At 50.1% G+C, this 13,809-nt stretch overlaps 4 protein-coding genes across 4 annotated transcripts; 1 reads left to right on the top strand and 3 right to left on the bottom strand.

The window, feature by feature from the left end:
• Positions 1 to 213: 213 nt before the first annotated feature.
• On the top strand, positions 214 to 925 carry CDV56_108871 (snoRNA-binding rRNA-processing protein IMP3; the record flags this gene model as incomplete). The annotated part of the gene is made up of 3 exons (XM_026762490.1): positions 214 to 245; positions 309 to 669; positions 752 to 925. 3 exons carry the CDS (start codon positions 214 to 216, stop codon positions 923 to 925), a joined length of 567 nt encoding a protein of 188 aa, XP_026618770.1.
• A 412-nt stretch (positions 926 to 1,337) lies between these two features.
• CDV56_108849 (uncharacterized protein) lies at positions 1,338 to 2,597 on the bottom strand (the record flags this gene model as incomplete). Its single annotated transcript, XM_026762468.1, has 1 exon — positions 1,338 to 2,597. One exon carries the CDS (start codon positions 2,595 to 2,597, stop codon positions 1,338 to 1,340), a length of 1,260 nt encoding a protein of 419 aa, XP_026618769.1.
• A 6,780-nt stretch (positions 2,598 to 9,377) lies between these two features.
• Positions 9,378 to 10,286, bottom strand: pyrG (orotidine-5'-phosphate decarboxylase pyrG; the record flags this gene model as incomplete). The annotated part of the gene is made up of 2 exons (XM_026762323.1): positions 9,378 to 10,057; positions 10,130 to 10,286. The coding sequence occupies 2 exons, from the start codon at positions 10,284 to 10,286 to the stop codon at positions 9,378 to 9,380; spliced, it is 837 nt and encodes a 278-aa protein (XP_026618768.1).
• Positions 10,287 to 11,685: 1,399 nt separating this feature from the next.
• CDV56_108637 (putative diacylglycerol O-acyltransferase (DgaT)) lies at positions 11,686 to 13,392 on the bottom strand (the record flags this gene model as incomplete). The annotated part of the gene is made up of 3 exons (XM_026762256.1): positions 11,686 to 12,951; positions 13,017 to 13,057; positions 13,122 to 13,392. The coding sequence occupies 3 exons, from the start codon at positions 13,390 to 13,392 to the stop codon at positions 11,686 to 11,688; spliced, it is 1,578 nt and encodes a 525-aa protein (XP_026618767.1).
• Between the last annotated feature and the right edge of the window lie 417 nt (positions 13,393 to 13,809).

The raw sequence follows: 13,809 nt of genomic DNA, 5'->3' as shown, positions 1-13,809 counted from the left end.
ACGACAATTCCTATTTGATTATTGCCTCTCCTGGTTAACCAGAATACAGTACAGAGTACTGGTGATAATCACATGTTCAGTTTGCACTGTTTGCAACAAACCTCCAGCAGAACGCACACCGCCTTTATATCCAAAGAATTTTTATCCTCACCATCTCCAACCGCTCGATCCCACTCCGTTTCTAATCCCAAAAACCAGCTGATAATCTTCAAAATGGTCCGCCAACTCAAATACCACGAAAAAAAGTCAGTCCAGCCCAGCCCAGCCCCATCCCCCCAAACCCCCCAACTAACCTAGCCTACACGCAGACTCCTCCGCAAAGTCGACTTCATAAACTACAAATCCGACGGCGGCCACCGCGAACACCAAATCCGGCAACGCTACCACCTCCAAAACGACACGGACTACAAATCCTACAACGCGCTGGCGGGCTCCCTCCGCCAGCTCGCCCACAAGCTCGCCCAGCTGGACCCGGACTCCGACCCCGTGCGCAAGAAGATCGAGTCGGAGGTGCTGGACAAGCTGTGGCGGATGGGGATCCTGAAGCAGTCGCGCGAGCAAGGGGCGGGGCTGTCGCGGGTTGAGCGCGAGGTGACGGTTTCGGCGTTCTGTAGGAGGCGGTTGGCGGTTGTGATGGTGCGGACGGGGATGGTGGAGACGATTAAGGCTGTATGTTTTTTTCTTCCTTCTTCTTCTTGTGGCTGAGGAGAAAACTAGGTGGTGTGGTGTGGTGTGATGCTGACTTGTGCAGGCTGTCACGTATATCGAGCAAGGACATGTGCGCTGTGGGCCGGAGGTCGTCACGGACCCGGCTTATCTGGTTACGCGCAACCTGGAGGATCATATCACCTGGGTTGATAGCAGCAAGATCAAGCGCAATATCATGCGCTACCGCGATAACCTGGACGATTTTGATCTGTTGTAGTTGCGGACTGGGCTGGCTGGGCCGAGGCTGATTGGGGGTGATGGCTGTACGCTTCTATCGATACCCATATATTTGCATTTGCATGGCGTTGGGTGTTGTATATTACTGAGATCTAGAAAAGTACGGATTTATTAGACTCAATTGCATAGTAGTAATATGCTTTTATATGCTAAGGCTGTAGGATAAAAAACGGCCATGATGGCAGGGTATCACAATCTCAAGTCCACACCCGTATAAACTGGGTCGACGAAGAATCTTCAGAAACACAGAACCAGGCAGGCAGGCAGGCTGATATGGAATGGTTGTCAAGCGCAATCGCCGTGGTATCATTGCTGCACCAACAATCGCCCGCGACATGCAGCACGCTAAACAAGACGCAACAGGAAAGAAAGCTCGAGACGCAGCTCAGAGACTAACATGTACTCCGCCGAGCGCCAAATCTATGCACGATCAACTTCTGCTTGAACTTCAGGCCGCGACGGGATCTCGACTGCCCCGTCGCATCGGCCGGCTCCTCTGGCAAGTCCATTCGAAACCTCCGGACGCTGCCCTCATAATTGCCCTTACCGTTCTTCCCTTCTTCGAAGAACGGCATGCGATTGTCCCCGAACTGACACCACCGGGGTGCCACTCGTCGCCAGAATCCACGGACACCGGTGCTGGCTCGATCGATTTTCTCATATTCTCGCCTGCGAGTAGATGGTGATGTCCAGTCGATCACCGTCGCCGTCACCTGTTTTGGAGGGCCGTCGGCTCTCGAATCGGTGGTGGGTACATAAGTCGGATGGCTGGGGCTCTGGCTGGAGTCCGGCCCATTTTCTCGAGCTGCAGCGGAGAGACGGGTGTAGACAATGGGCGAAGCTGGCGGTGAACTGAATTCAGAAGATGTTCGGTGTGCGCAAGATGTCATGTAAGGAAGGGATGCTGGGGGAGAGCGTCTTTCCTGCAAGCAGGATGGTTGTATCTCGTCGGCCTGGAACAGTCGACAGGACTCGCGATGGAGGGCCAGAAGGTCTTCGCGCTTGGCCACTGGATCCTTTCGATCAACGATGGACGGTGTAAGAGAAGTGGTTGCTGCACGTCGGTGCGAATGCAAAGAACTGCGGCGACTGGTAGGGGCGGAGCGGCGAGTGCTTCGAGATGTGGAGCGATGATGGTCAGGAGATTTCGAGGAGGACGGCGGCGACACGGTTCGTTTCCTTTTGGGCGTGCGATGCCTATCCGAGGAAGGGGTTGAAGGCGTCACCGCCGCCGTATCTGGTTGCCTGACTGGACGACTCAAGCTGGTTTCCATCTGGTCCAAGCACTCATTCGAAGTCACGTCCAACGGTGTAGGCGGATCGCATGCATCCGCAGGAATCTCCGTGACCTCTACGGTACTGTAAAAGGTCTTGGTGTCTGAGATATCGCTTAAGCAGGGTGAGATAGCTCTTGTAGTGATATGGAGGGATGGCACAGTTGAGACTGCCAGATACGGAGCAGGTTGATCATAGCCAGGTGTGAGACTGAAGGTAGTAGGAGAACTTATTGTGGACGTCGAGGTAGTTGTTGTGATAGACGAAGCGAGGGCAGCTTCATCTACATGGATTGAGTGGCTCCCGTGATGAGTGTGGCTTATATGAGGATTGCCGCCGGGCAGCATAGCTCGATGGCATGTGAAGGAGGCGGCCATGTTTAGAGTTGCTGCCACATCAGGTGGGAAGAGCAAAGGTAAATGGGGATGGCGAAGATTCACATGCGCTTTGCCATCAAATGGCACAAGTCAGAGGCAAAAGACAAGTCTCTGTGCCGCTGACGAATGTGTTGATCGCAAGGTTATATGAATGAATCAGAATTCCTTCTTTGCATCACGTAGCCAATCGGCAGGATAAGATTAGGTTTCAAGGAGGGGAAGATCAAAGAAGAGAGGGGCAAACAACGGGATGATCATTGAATGGAAATCATGATGAATGACCCCTTGATCGGGAAGACAGTAAAGAATGACTCTGGAAGAATGTTGTGATGCAGAAAAGGGACAGTCCTATTGATGATGATAATGATGTTGAAAGAAATATGAAACCAAGGAAAGATTTGTGTCTGTTAGAGCCATTCCCTGACGAACCCGTCAATACTGGAAACTAAATACTTCTAGGAAAGAATCCTCTTCACCTCTTCACCGACTGTAGGCGCCCAACGGTGCCAACAGAGAGCGATCATCGTAGTGAGTATCTAGTCTCATCTCCATAGCGGCAATAGAGGACCCATTTTAGTTGATATCATTTCAAATGACCTATCGACAAATGAATGCAGCAACAATTGACGCCGGTTGACGCCCTATGACCATGAGGCATGGAGACTGAGGGCAACAAACCCCCGCAATCGCCCGAGAACATGTCAGAAAGACTCAAAGAGGAAGTCTCAGAGGCTCAGAGCAAAAAGGGAGCTGTGGGGGTTGTCCGTCCACCTTTTTTCCTCTAAGGTGAGTCTAGATCCTTTGTCCCTGACTTCCTGCAGGGCTATCTTCAGGAACCAAAGAAACATGGGAAATTGATTCATGCAGTGTCAGCATCTTACACTGCGTCATTTGCAACTTGAGTGCCTCTATAGAGTACAAGAATAGACATCCTTGATGACCATGCAAAAGCAAGGGATGTCCCTGTCCCTGGACAATCGACAATAATCCTGATACGAGACAAGTTTTCTTGGGCAGAATGCTGCTGGTCTCCACCTGACTTGCCCCACTGCGCCCACTTTTGCGCATGGACTTCCACCATCCGCGGTTGCTCAATGGGTCATCTGCCCCTCTTCTCAGCTGCCATTGGTTGCCACAGTTCACCGCCGTTTCTATTTTCTTGCAAGGCGGTCAATCAAAAAAAGTCATAAAGTAGCCGGCATCAACAGCCGACTGACGCTGGTTGTCCAGTCCAGTCCAGTCCATGTCTGATAAACTTCCAATTCATTTCAATGTTGGCTCTTGGAAAAACTCACGTGGACTCATGGTTGCGGAATATGCTTTGTGCTGCGCTATGACAGGCGGAATAAACTCCTCCATGTGCATTGAACCATGCTAGTAAACGCAATTTGCCATTTCATTTCAGTTTGAGAATGGTCCCTCTCTGTCCTTCCCTGCTGCAATGCTTGTAGTGTATGATCAGGCGCAGCTTGATGCAGTGCTCGATGTCATCTTGTGGCAGAGGACAGGGCGTAGTTCTCTCATGGCAGGTTGCGCCATGTGCATAAAGCAGACATCTCTCTCGAAGCTCACTGACGCTGCTTACTCTCAATTCGACGTTTGGAAATGGTGTTATTCCTCCCTTTTCTGAATCAGCATGTGTAATCGCCTATACCAGGTAGTGAAGTGCCAAGATCCGGCACCACCACAGAGAAATGGACGTCAAAATAGTCGAAATGTGCGTACTTATCTTCTGGTTACTTGTTCCTACACTTGTGTTCATACACTAATGCTAGTCATTGCTTACTGCCTTAGGCTCCTGGAAGCAAGGTCTCTATATCTGGGTGGCTCATAGTAGGACGCTTACAGCTGCATAAAGCGTTCAATATTAATTTCGGGACTTGAGACATCCAGTAGAATGAGTCTGGCGAAGGAATCCCATTTTCTGCGTTCGACTGCCGGGAGAGCTCTACCTATCACGAGCGAGTCGTTTCGTGTCCAGGCATAGCAACTGGATACTCCTGTGACTATATGCTCCTGAAGTGGTACTCAAATATCCTCATACATGGCTGAAGTCGGCAGTGCAAGTACGCTATTCGAGCCATCAACGTCAGTGAGTAATGATCCTCTTGGAAGCTGTCCAGAAGTCTCTTGGGACTGGTTCATCGCTCTGAATGAAGTCGTTCCGTGTACAAAGAATCTTGAAAACAATGGATTGTCAATTCTCGACGACCAGGTTGTTAAAGCCCTTTGTCGATGCTTCCTTTGTCTCTAGCAGTGAAAAGGGTCTTTTTCTTTTACCTAGCCAGTTTCGTTTCCTAAGTGTCTCGAAATATACACGGACTGGTTATGGCCATGACATCCACCGAGCTTTGTTAAAATATTCGTTGCAGTATATCTGGGGCCGCATCGACAAGCTGTAGGCTGCCATAGAACACAGTGGTCGAGTCGATTGCAAATAATGACGCTCTATCATGACTTTTACAGGAACGACATAGACAGCATGCGCAAGTTTCGCCAGCCAAAGAGTCATCTCGAAACCCATCAACCACGGAAACAAGACCGTATCTCTCCTGCTGCTGCAAACAAAGCCTATTGTCTTGCTGAACCAGAGTCCAGCATTGGCTCATCTTTGGCACTGGGTCCTGGCAAAGTCATTGTGAATGTCTCTCCAACCACTTGACGCTTCATCGTCAATGCCAGTGAATGACGAACAACGTCTGCATCACGCTTGAGACTAGCTAGCTGTTTAGCGAGGAAATCTCAGGTATAAAAGCCCCTTCTTCCCTCTGCCTCCTTGCTCTTTCCTTCTTTCTTCTTCCAACTCCCTCTCCCTCTCTGGCTCTGAGCGACTGCCTCTGGTGGAAGCTCGAGTCGTCCTTTCTTTCCTTGCCTGCTTCCTTCCTTGCACTGCTTTCCCCCTTTGCCTTTGCTCACAACATCTTCTTGCCATCTACTACCAATTTAGTGCCTCTCCCTTTTCCTTTCCACCGTCCTGCTTAGCACCTGCCTCCCCTGCACTTTCCCATCCAACCCAAACACAACAATCAGAAACAAAAGAAAACAGGACAAAAAAAAAAAAAAAAAAACACAAGCGACAGAAAAAACAAACACAGCCGCCAAGCTGTACACACCAGTCGCATCAAAAATACTAACCAGGGCATGCCAAACCGGATATGCCTCTAGCAACATAAACGGGCCCTTGGTTGGGTGGTTGGGAACGGGCCTGGGTTATCAGATGCGTTGTGTGCGCTCTGATAACGATCTCTCTTTACCTTTTTATTCCTCAGGTAAGTCTCGAGTCTTTTGTGTGTGTTTGTGGCTGATGATCTAGGATCTTTCTACTCGACCTCGACCTCGACCTCGTCCTTGTCCGAAGGACTTCGTCACTTGATATAGTGTATGTGGATGAAGGTATGCTTGTTTGACAAATTAGTTGCTCTTGAGATGCTTGATACTTACTGATATAGAGGACACCAATGTCATGGGTTCACTTCTTGTATATATATGCTGTTGAGGTGCTCATCGGAGCTGTGCCTAGATAGTTTACAACCTTGAGGAGTAGATGGATTGGACTTGACTTGAGCTTGTATGAGTGATGTGTTGTTGTCGTGAAGATGAGCAGATCCCTTTTGTTTGTGGGTGGATATTAACCTACAGTTTTGTATGACTGCTTTGTATAATGGGACTACCTACAATCCACACCCTGACTAAAGACTGATGCCGTAAATCGTTGTTCCTAGCGCGACTCACTGTCGCCATATAAAATCATAGTATTGCACCTGCAGACATAATTATGGAATATATACGATACGCCGACGACTACAACGCATAAACAAAGTCATGATTCTCTCCGTCTGTCAAATCAAGGAACCTAATCGATCAAGGTCAGTGGACGCATCCCAGAAGACACAGGCAAAGAAGACTCACGCTTGATTCTCTAGACTCACGTAGTTCGGCGACGCCCGGATGAGAGCCTTCCTCTTGTTTTCCTTGTCGTACCACCACCAGATAAAGACAAGCAGCAGCAGGCAAACGCCCCAGCAGACGATAATGGTGATCTCAGCGGGTACGTATCGGGGTGCGTCCTTGGGGCGGAAGACTTGAGGGCCTATCCATGCGTTAATTCCATCCTTGTGCCGTGGGAACGAAGGGATCTTACCAATGATGTTTCCAGCACAGTAACCGATCAGGTACATCGCCGCCACGGTTGTCTTCTTGGTGTAACCTGCGATGTTGGAAGACACTAGAGACAAGAGTGCCACGAATGGCGTCGGGCTCGCTTGGGTCATGTAGTAGCCGATCAGACGGCCGACGTTGTTCGATAACGGCAGGGCAACGATGAGGACCATCCCGATGATCGAGGTGATGAGACCGCCGGTGCTGCAGAGGATGCGCTGCCCGGTGATCTGGCCCACGTATCCGTTCACAAGAAGTGCGACCACCTCGACGGCGCCGCCGGGGGTACCGTACAAGAGACTTTGCTCGGCGGTGTAGCCGAAGCTGGAAATCTAAGGATGGTCAGCAGGGGAACCAGAAGGATCCAGATGCGACGCTCACCAGTTGACTGAAGAAGTTGGTGATTCCGCCGTTGGGGATATCTGCAATGAGTGCGTAAAAGAAGAAAGCCCAGGTCATCGGGTCCAGGAGTGCCTCTTTCACCTGGTAGAGCTTGAAATGTTTGTTGCCGATACCTTGCTGATTGACCTTGACACGCGCCACGGCCAGGACCCGGTCCTCTTTCTTCAGCCAGCGGGCATTGAGCTGACTGTCGGGAACGGCCCACAAGAAGATGACTCCCAAGGCCACCGTGAGCAGCCCCGTGATCAGGAACACAATCTTCCATGGCTCGATCGCTGAACCATGTTTCGCGGTACCGACTGCGATGCCGTATGCCACCAAGCCGCCGAGAATCTGGCCCCAGCCGTTGAAGCTGAACCATATATTGACTCGGCTGCTTTGTTCTTGCTTGGTGTACCACTGTGGCATAGATTAGAGTGGAATTATCTCAGCAGGATGGAAGTGACCGTCTTACCTGAGAAGTTAACAGAGCAAAGCCTGGGGTGACGGAAGCTTCGAAAACACCCAGGAAGAACCTATGCAGTCAGCATTTGTCGTGATGAGTATGACTCTGTGCGTACCGAATTGCGATGGCCCCCGAGAAGTTGCTGACAGCAGCGAAGCAGGACAGGATGGTGCCCCAGATGATGATACAGGCTGCAGAGTATTTCCCTAGGGGTAGACGCTGGAGAAGTCGATTGGTCGGATATTCCCATGCCAAGTAGCCTGTGATTGTCAGAGACGAATCACTGCTATATTCGACTGTACGCACCAAAGTAGAATAGACTTCCCAACCATTGATAATCATCGCCCTGCAAATTGATATCTTTCTTGATTCCCATGACACTAGCATACGACAAGGTAGTTTCTAGCAGCCGTCAGTCCTTGCTATGCTGTTCGAGAATAACCGGTGGGCCCATACTATCCAAATAGTTCATCCCATACACAAAGCACATAATCGGCATCATATGCCAGTCAATAATCTTCAAAAGTCTTTTGTTCGTTTGTTCATCGATGGTAATAGTCTCGCCCTGTATATCCTCAAAGGCCTTCATCGCCTCATCCGCATCATGGGCGTGCTTCTCCAACGTCGGATCCATGATGGGTGGGGGTGCCTTTTCCTCGGCCATGTTGGAATTGAGGCGTGTCGTAGGTGGGAAGGGGAATGAGAAGTTGACAGACGAAGTCAAGGCGAGCAGAAGGTAGGGAAAGATTGGGGTATATTCATATCCTTCCCCTCATCTGTCGGGACGACGATAGCACCATCTGTTATCTGCATTGCCGACGTGATCTGTACCAGCATGACAAAGCGACCAGCGATAAGCAGGCGATATCTGGGGTAGAACGAGTGTCTGATGCTCCGATTCTCCACTTGACGTAGTGGAGGCGACGGAGCAAGCTTATCGGACAGAACCAGAAGTACACGCTACACAGGCCATTCCGTTGTCAATGTAACGTGAGGAGAATGAGGGAACAGAGGAGAACACGCGATGAGCCAATCAGACCGTGTTGAGTGCACTTGTCCATTTATCGGAATAAGCGACCTAATCTAAAGATGCATTTAGACAAATCATGATCAAGATGGATGGAAGGAGTAGGATACTCAGACGAGGTTGGGGTATACTAACCACGACGGGGCGATGATCTGCGTATCTTTGGTTGGAGTACTCCTTACTTCCAGTATCCAGTCTAGATATACCCTATCGACCCCCTCCGTATCCGCTGTCAAGTGAGCGGAGCTTGACCGGCCAGGAAAGCCATAGCGCGCCACTGTAACACTGCAAGGCCGGAGATAATCCTGGACTGTCGATCAACCAAGAGGGATCTCATTAAGAGGCATCATTTCGCGGCGTGGACTGTCCAAGGTATTGTCGGACCAGATCTAGTCCGATGAATGACTTTGACTTCATCCGTCTGAAATGAGCCATCGATGCATGGTGCAAAGCTGTTATCTCTTCAGCACTGGTTGACTTCTTAAATGGACACTTCTGTATTAAGCTATCAGCCCACTTGCTTATCAGCTACACAGATAAAGCCTTGGCGTCTCTAGCGAAGCTTATCTCGCTGGCCAGATGGCTGCCAGGAATTTAGCAATTGGAAAATCTTGACCATTAGTGGTGTGGAAAGATGGCATTACAAGGGTCAATTTGGAGGAGCTCATCATTTCATGGCAGGCACATTGTACGTAGCCTTCTGCCACATGAGTCGTACTGGTACTATAGTTTTGCTCCAAAAGGAAAATCATGACTTGCCCCCCACTCTGGCCATATAAGCTTCCCAGCCCTCCTTCTGGTACCGCTGCGCGGCCTCAACAGGGTCGGAAGCAGCATAGATCCCTCGACCGGCGATGATAAAGTCAGCGCCTCGTCCAATGGCCGATTCAGGAGTCTGGTATTGCTGTCCAAGCTTATCTCCCTTGGAGGAGAGGTTCACACCCGTTGTGAAGACCACGAAATCTTCCTCCTCCGAGGCCGAAGATACATCCGACTGCACATCCGTCAGGGCCCGCGTCGACACGAATCCCATGACGAAGTTCTTGTATTTGCGGGCGTAGTCAACTGACGCCTTGGTATATTCGCCAGTAGCCAGCGATCCCTTGGAGGTCATCTCTGCCAGGATCAAGAGTCCTCTCTCAGGACCGTAGGGGAAGTCTTGCGCGGATGCGGTCTGGGCCAGAGCCTCGACGATACCCTCGCCGGGCAGAACGCTGCAGTTGATAATGTGGGCCCATTCGGAGATTCTCAGAGCACCGCCGTGGTATTGCTTCTGGACGGTATTGCCGATATCGATGAATTTGCGGTCCTCGAAGATCAGGAAGTTGTGCTTCTTAGCCAGCACATTCAGGCCGTTGATAGTATCGATGCTGAAATCGGAGAGGATATCGATGTGTGTCTTGATGACGGCAATGTAGGGACCGAGACCTGTACCCTCAAAAGTGGATTAGTTCATTTCTCGACACAATGTGTATGTAATGGAGCCAGCGGCTTCCGTACGATCGGCGAGGTCCAGGAGCTCTCTGGTAGTCGTCACATCAGCGGAGACGGTGACGTTCGTCTTCTTTGCTTCGGCAATCTCAAAGAGTCGCTTTGCCAGAGGATTGAGGTGCTTGCTGGCTCGAGCAGCATAAGTCAATTGCGACTTGGAAGACATCGTGGGCGATGGAGGGGTATATGCGGGGTATGACGGTGATGGATGAGCTGATGAAATTGAGCAATGGGATAGTCATCCAATTGAGGTTAACACAATCCAACCAATTACTTGAGAATCAAATCCCAACTATTTTCAAGTGGAAGGCGCTCGGGGTCAATAATTAGAGTCGTACTCTATCTGGATCTTTTCCCACGTAAAAATCGCCTATCCGTCCAGATGAGACCGTCATGCATAAGCCACTTCGGTGCTGTATTCCTCCGTCTCCGACTGTGGGGTCTGCCATAGTTAAGCTACTCCGTAGATGCTGGAAGTTTGGGGTAGAAGATACCACGTTGGTCAATTCCTAGTGTGCACATGAGAGTTTGACGCATACGAACATATATTACATATTTTGTGAGATGCAGAATACTCCAAACTCAGAGAGAAATCATATCCCTCGCAACACCAAACACACTCAGACCCCACAGAGCGCCTTGAGACAACCAGAAGAAACCTCCCAGCATCCTTCCCTTGCCTTGTGCCTTACCTGAGTACACATAGCCGTACAGGTAGAGCGTCCGGAAAAGCAGCCACGAAGCACCAATTGCCGTTGCCAGGTGAGGGTATTTCAGACCCGCGAAGAGGGTGAAGAGCATTGTTTGAGGCGCATTCTCGAGGAAGTTAGCGTGGGCTCGCTGGGCGCAGTTGAATTGCTCGGCTTTGGCCTGCATCATGGATTCAGCATTCTTAACCTTTATAGAGCGGCGTAAACAAGTTAAAAGGTATGCGTACATTTGACTTGCATTGCTCAACGGTCGCATAGGTGTGAGGATAGGGGACCTTGGCGTCCTTCCGAAGACCTGTCACGATGACGCCATGAATGAAGCCAAGCACTGGAATAGCTCCCAGGGCGACAGCGACGACGGCACTGGCATTTCGATCAGCTTCGTATTTTCCGTAATGTTGTGATTTCAACAGCAGTGGAAGAGTACATACCCGTAGTTTTCTGGTACAAGGATAGCAACCATGTTGACAGAAGAGATGAATGATATGATAATTTGCTATTACTGGAACAAAAGTACTATTGTAGCTATGATTGAGTCGCTGAAATCTATAGAAAAACTAAAATATCCGTCCCAGTTGTTCCTTTTATATCGTTCTGGCCCGACGTCAGGCCCCCCCGGAAGACGGGAGAACTGTTGTCCATGCGGAGCATCAACGTATCCGAATGGCCGCATAGGCCCTGCAGCCAAGTCGGGGCCATTTTATTTGCTTCGATATGCAAACAATCCAAAAATGTCCGAACACGGCCTAAATATTGCGGTATCTTCTGACTCACTTTCTCAATCGAGCATCTGAAGAGAACCGAGCAACTGGCCCATTATTTAATCTCAGATATATGATAGTGGTGGCTCAAAATCTAAACGCGCATCTTGCTGACACTTCCGTACTTCGCCTGCCATGCGAAGAAATACAAGAGTGCACCCAGTGGTTGACCGACGAGGCAGAAGCTCACCCAGAAGATCGAGTTCCCTACGATCTTGCCCAATGCATCATTCACCTTTTCAAAGGGAGCTGTCACAGCAATCAATGGCAGCTGGAACATCATTCCCGCAAATGCAACACCTATATGACCGTCAGTGACCCCATTTTTATCCTTTGCAAACAGGATCAAGTTCTTACCGATCAAATTATGGGTGGGAATTCCCACCAACATCTCATGCAGGACGGCAGAGAGGAAAAAGACCATAAAACTCGCCGCAAGAGGGCTCCAGCCCCTTCCGACCAATGGCGAGAAAACATGCCTCTTCATGAAGAGGTACACCGGCCGGTTCCATGACCGCCAGTATGCGCCGAGACTCGGGCTGTTCCACCAATCTGTGTAGAACTCACGATCTCCGAACCGCATGACCTCCGCCAAAGCATTCAGCAGCGACTGGAAAAGCGCAAAGAACCCGGCGAGCCAAATGATAAGAGAAATTGTGGACAGTTTCATGACGCGCTCCAGGATTGAAGCAATATCCATCACAGCGATCTTGTCAATCGAGTTTCGCAGGACCGGAGCAGCATACTGAGCGGAGAGGAGCCATATGAAGACAGCTAAACCAAAAAACTCGGTAAGTCGTTTGGCAACAAAAGACCATCGAATATGCGACGTTCGAGGATAAACAGGTTGATATACAAGTGTAGGGGCTAGCCAAAAGTATGTAAGATTTCCAAGCGTGATATTCCTTGGATATGGGCATGTGGAATAGATCTCTGGGAGAGCAGACTCCACAGAGGGGTTGAGCATTGCCTGCCGTAGATCGCGATTCGTAAACGCATAGGAGCAATTTTTGAGCCACACAATGATTGCGTGGAGTTCACAAATCGTACCGATCCCGGGATGATTGATGTAGAAATATACGACGAAGCTGGTCACGGCGAGACACAGTGTAGCGTTCAGGGTATGGAAGAAGGCCGTATACCGCCAAGTTGAGCGGAAGGCCTGCTGTTCGCGCTCCCTCTCCTCCGCCGATAGATCCTTTTTCTGCCGACCGACAGTCTGCTTGGACTGCTGAGCTGCAGCCAGTTCAATGATATACGCAACGAAGAGATGGCATGGAACAAGGGCAAAGAGGATCGACCCGAGAACGACATCCTGCTTCCGATAGTCGTGACATTTGATACAGATAAGGACGCCATACTGCAAGAAGATATTTGTTAGAATACCAGAGAACGCTGCTTCCAGAATATACCACATAAGCTCACTTTCATGAAATTCTCAATTATCAGGCGGAGGTTCATCGCCACTAAACACCGGAGAGCTATGTTAGCACCAAGCACGTGAAAAAGCGATGCGGACGGAATACCTACCTAAGACTATCACCATGAGATTCCGGAATCCAAGAAAGCTTGGAGTCACGTTGGACTCTCGACTGAGGCTCGAATGCCGCAACTGCGAATGATAGGCTGCAACATGGCGATATTTGCTCCTCCTCTTCCCTTTCGCTGTCCCGATGGAGCCGTTGCCAGGTGCTGCGGAACCATTGCAGGTAGCTCCATTGACGGGCTTCGACGCAGACGACCCTTCAGGGCTCGTGCTAACAGCACTGGCTGACGAAGATGCTGTTTCGGAAACACTCATCTTCGTGAAGTGCCACGGAACCCCAACAGTGTGGATGACGAAATGAAAATCGCCGAGAAAAACGAGTGACAGGATAGAGAGCACTGGTTGATTCGCAATTCAATTGCGGAGATGCCTCGGAACACTGGAGCGATAGACCAGCAACTGAGTCTCGCTCTGCTCGATCATGACAAGAAAGATGAATCTGGATGATGATACCAAGCAAGGACGTAGGCGAGATAAGAAGATTTTAAGAGCACCATGGTGGGGTTTCTTGGTTACGCATTTCACAGCGATGTCTGAGCAAAGGCCTCTCGAGGGCGACCGGGGTATGAAAGTCAAAGGTACCTCGACTCCTCGAGTATCTTAGCACCTCCCGGCGAGAACCATTAATAGTCAAGTCATCTTGCGGGCTTCCGTCACGCTCCCGTGCACTTG

This window comes from Aspergillus thermomutatus (genome assembly GCF_002237265.1).
Source record: "Aspergillus thermomutatus strain HMR AF 39 chromosome Unknown NODE_4, whole genome shotgun sequence".
Taxonomy (NCBI): Eukaryota; Fungi; Ascomycota; class Eurotiomycetes; order Eurotiales; family Aspergillaceae; genus Aspergillus; species Aspergillus thermomutatus.
Note: the sequence above shows the minus strand (reverse complement) of the source record. Positions and strands in the feature narration are given on the sequence as shown.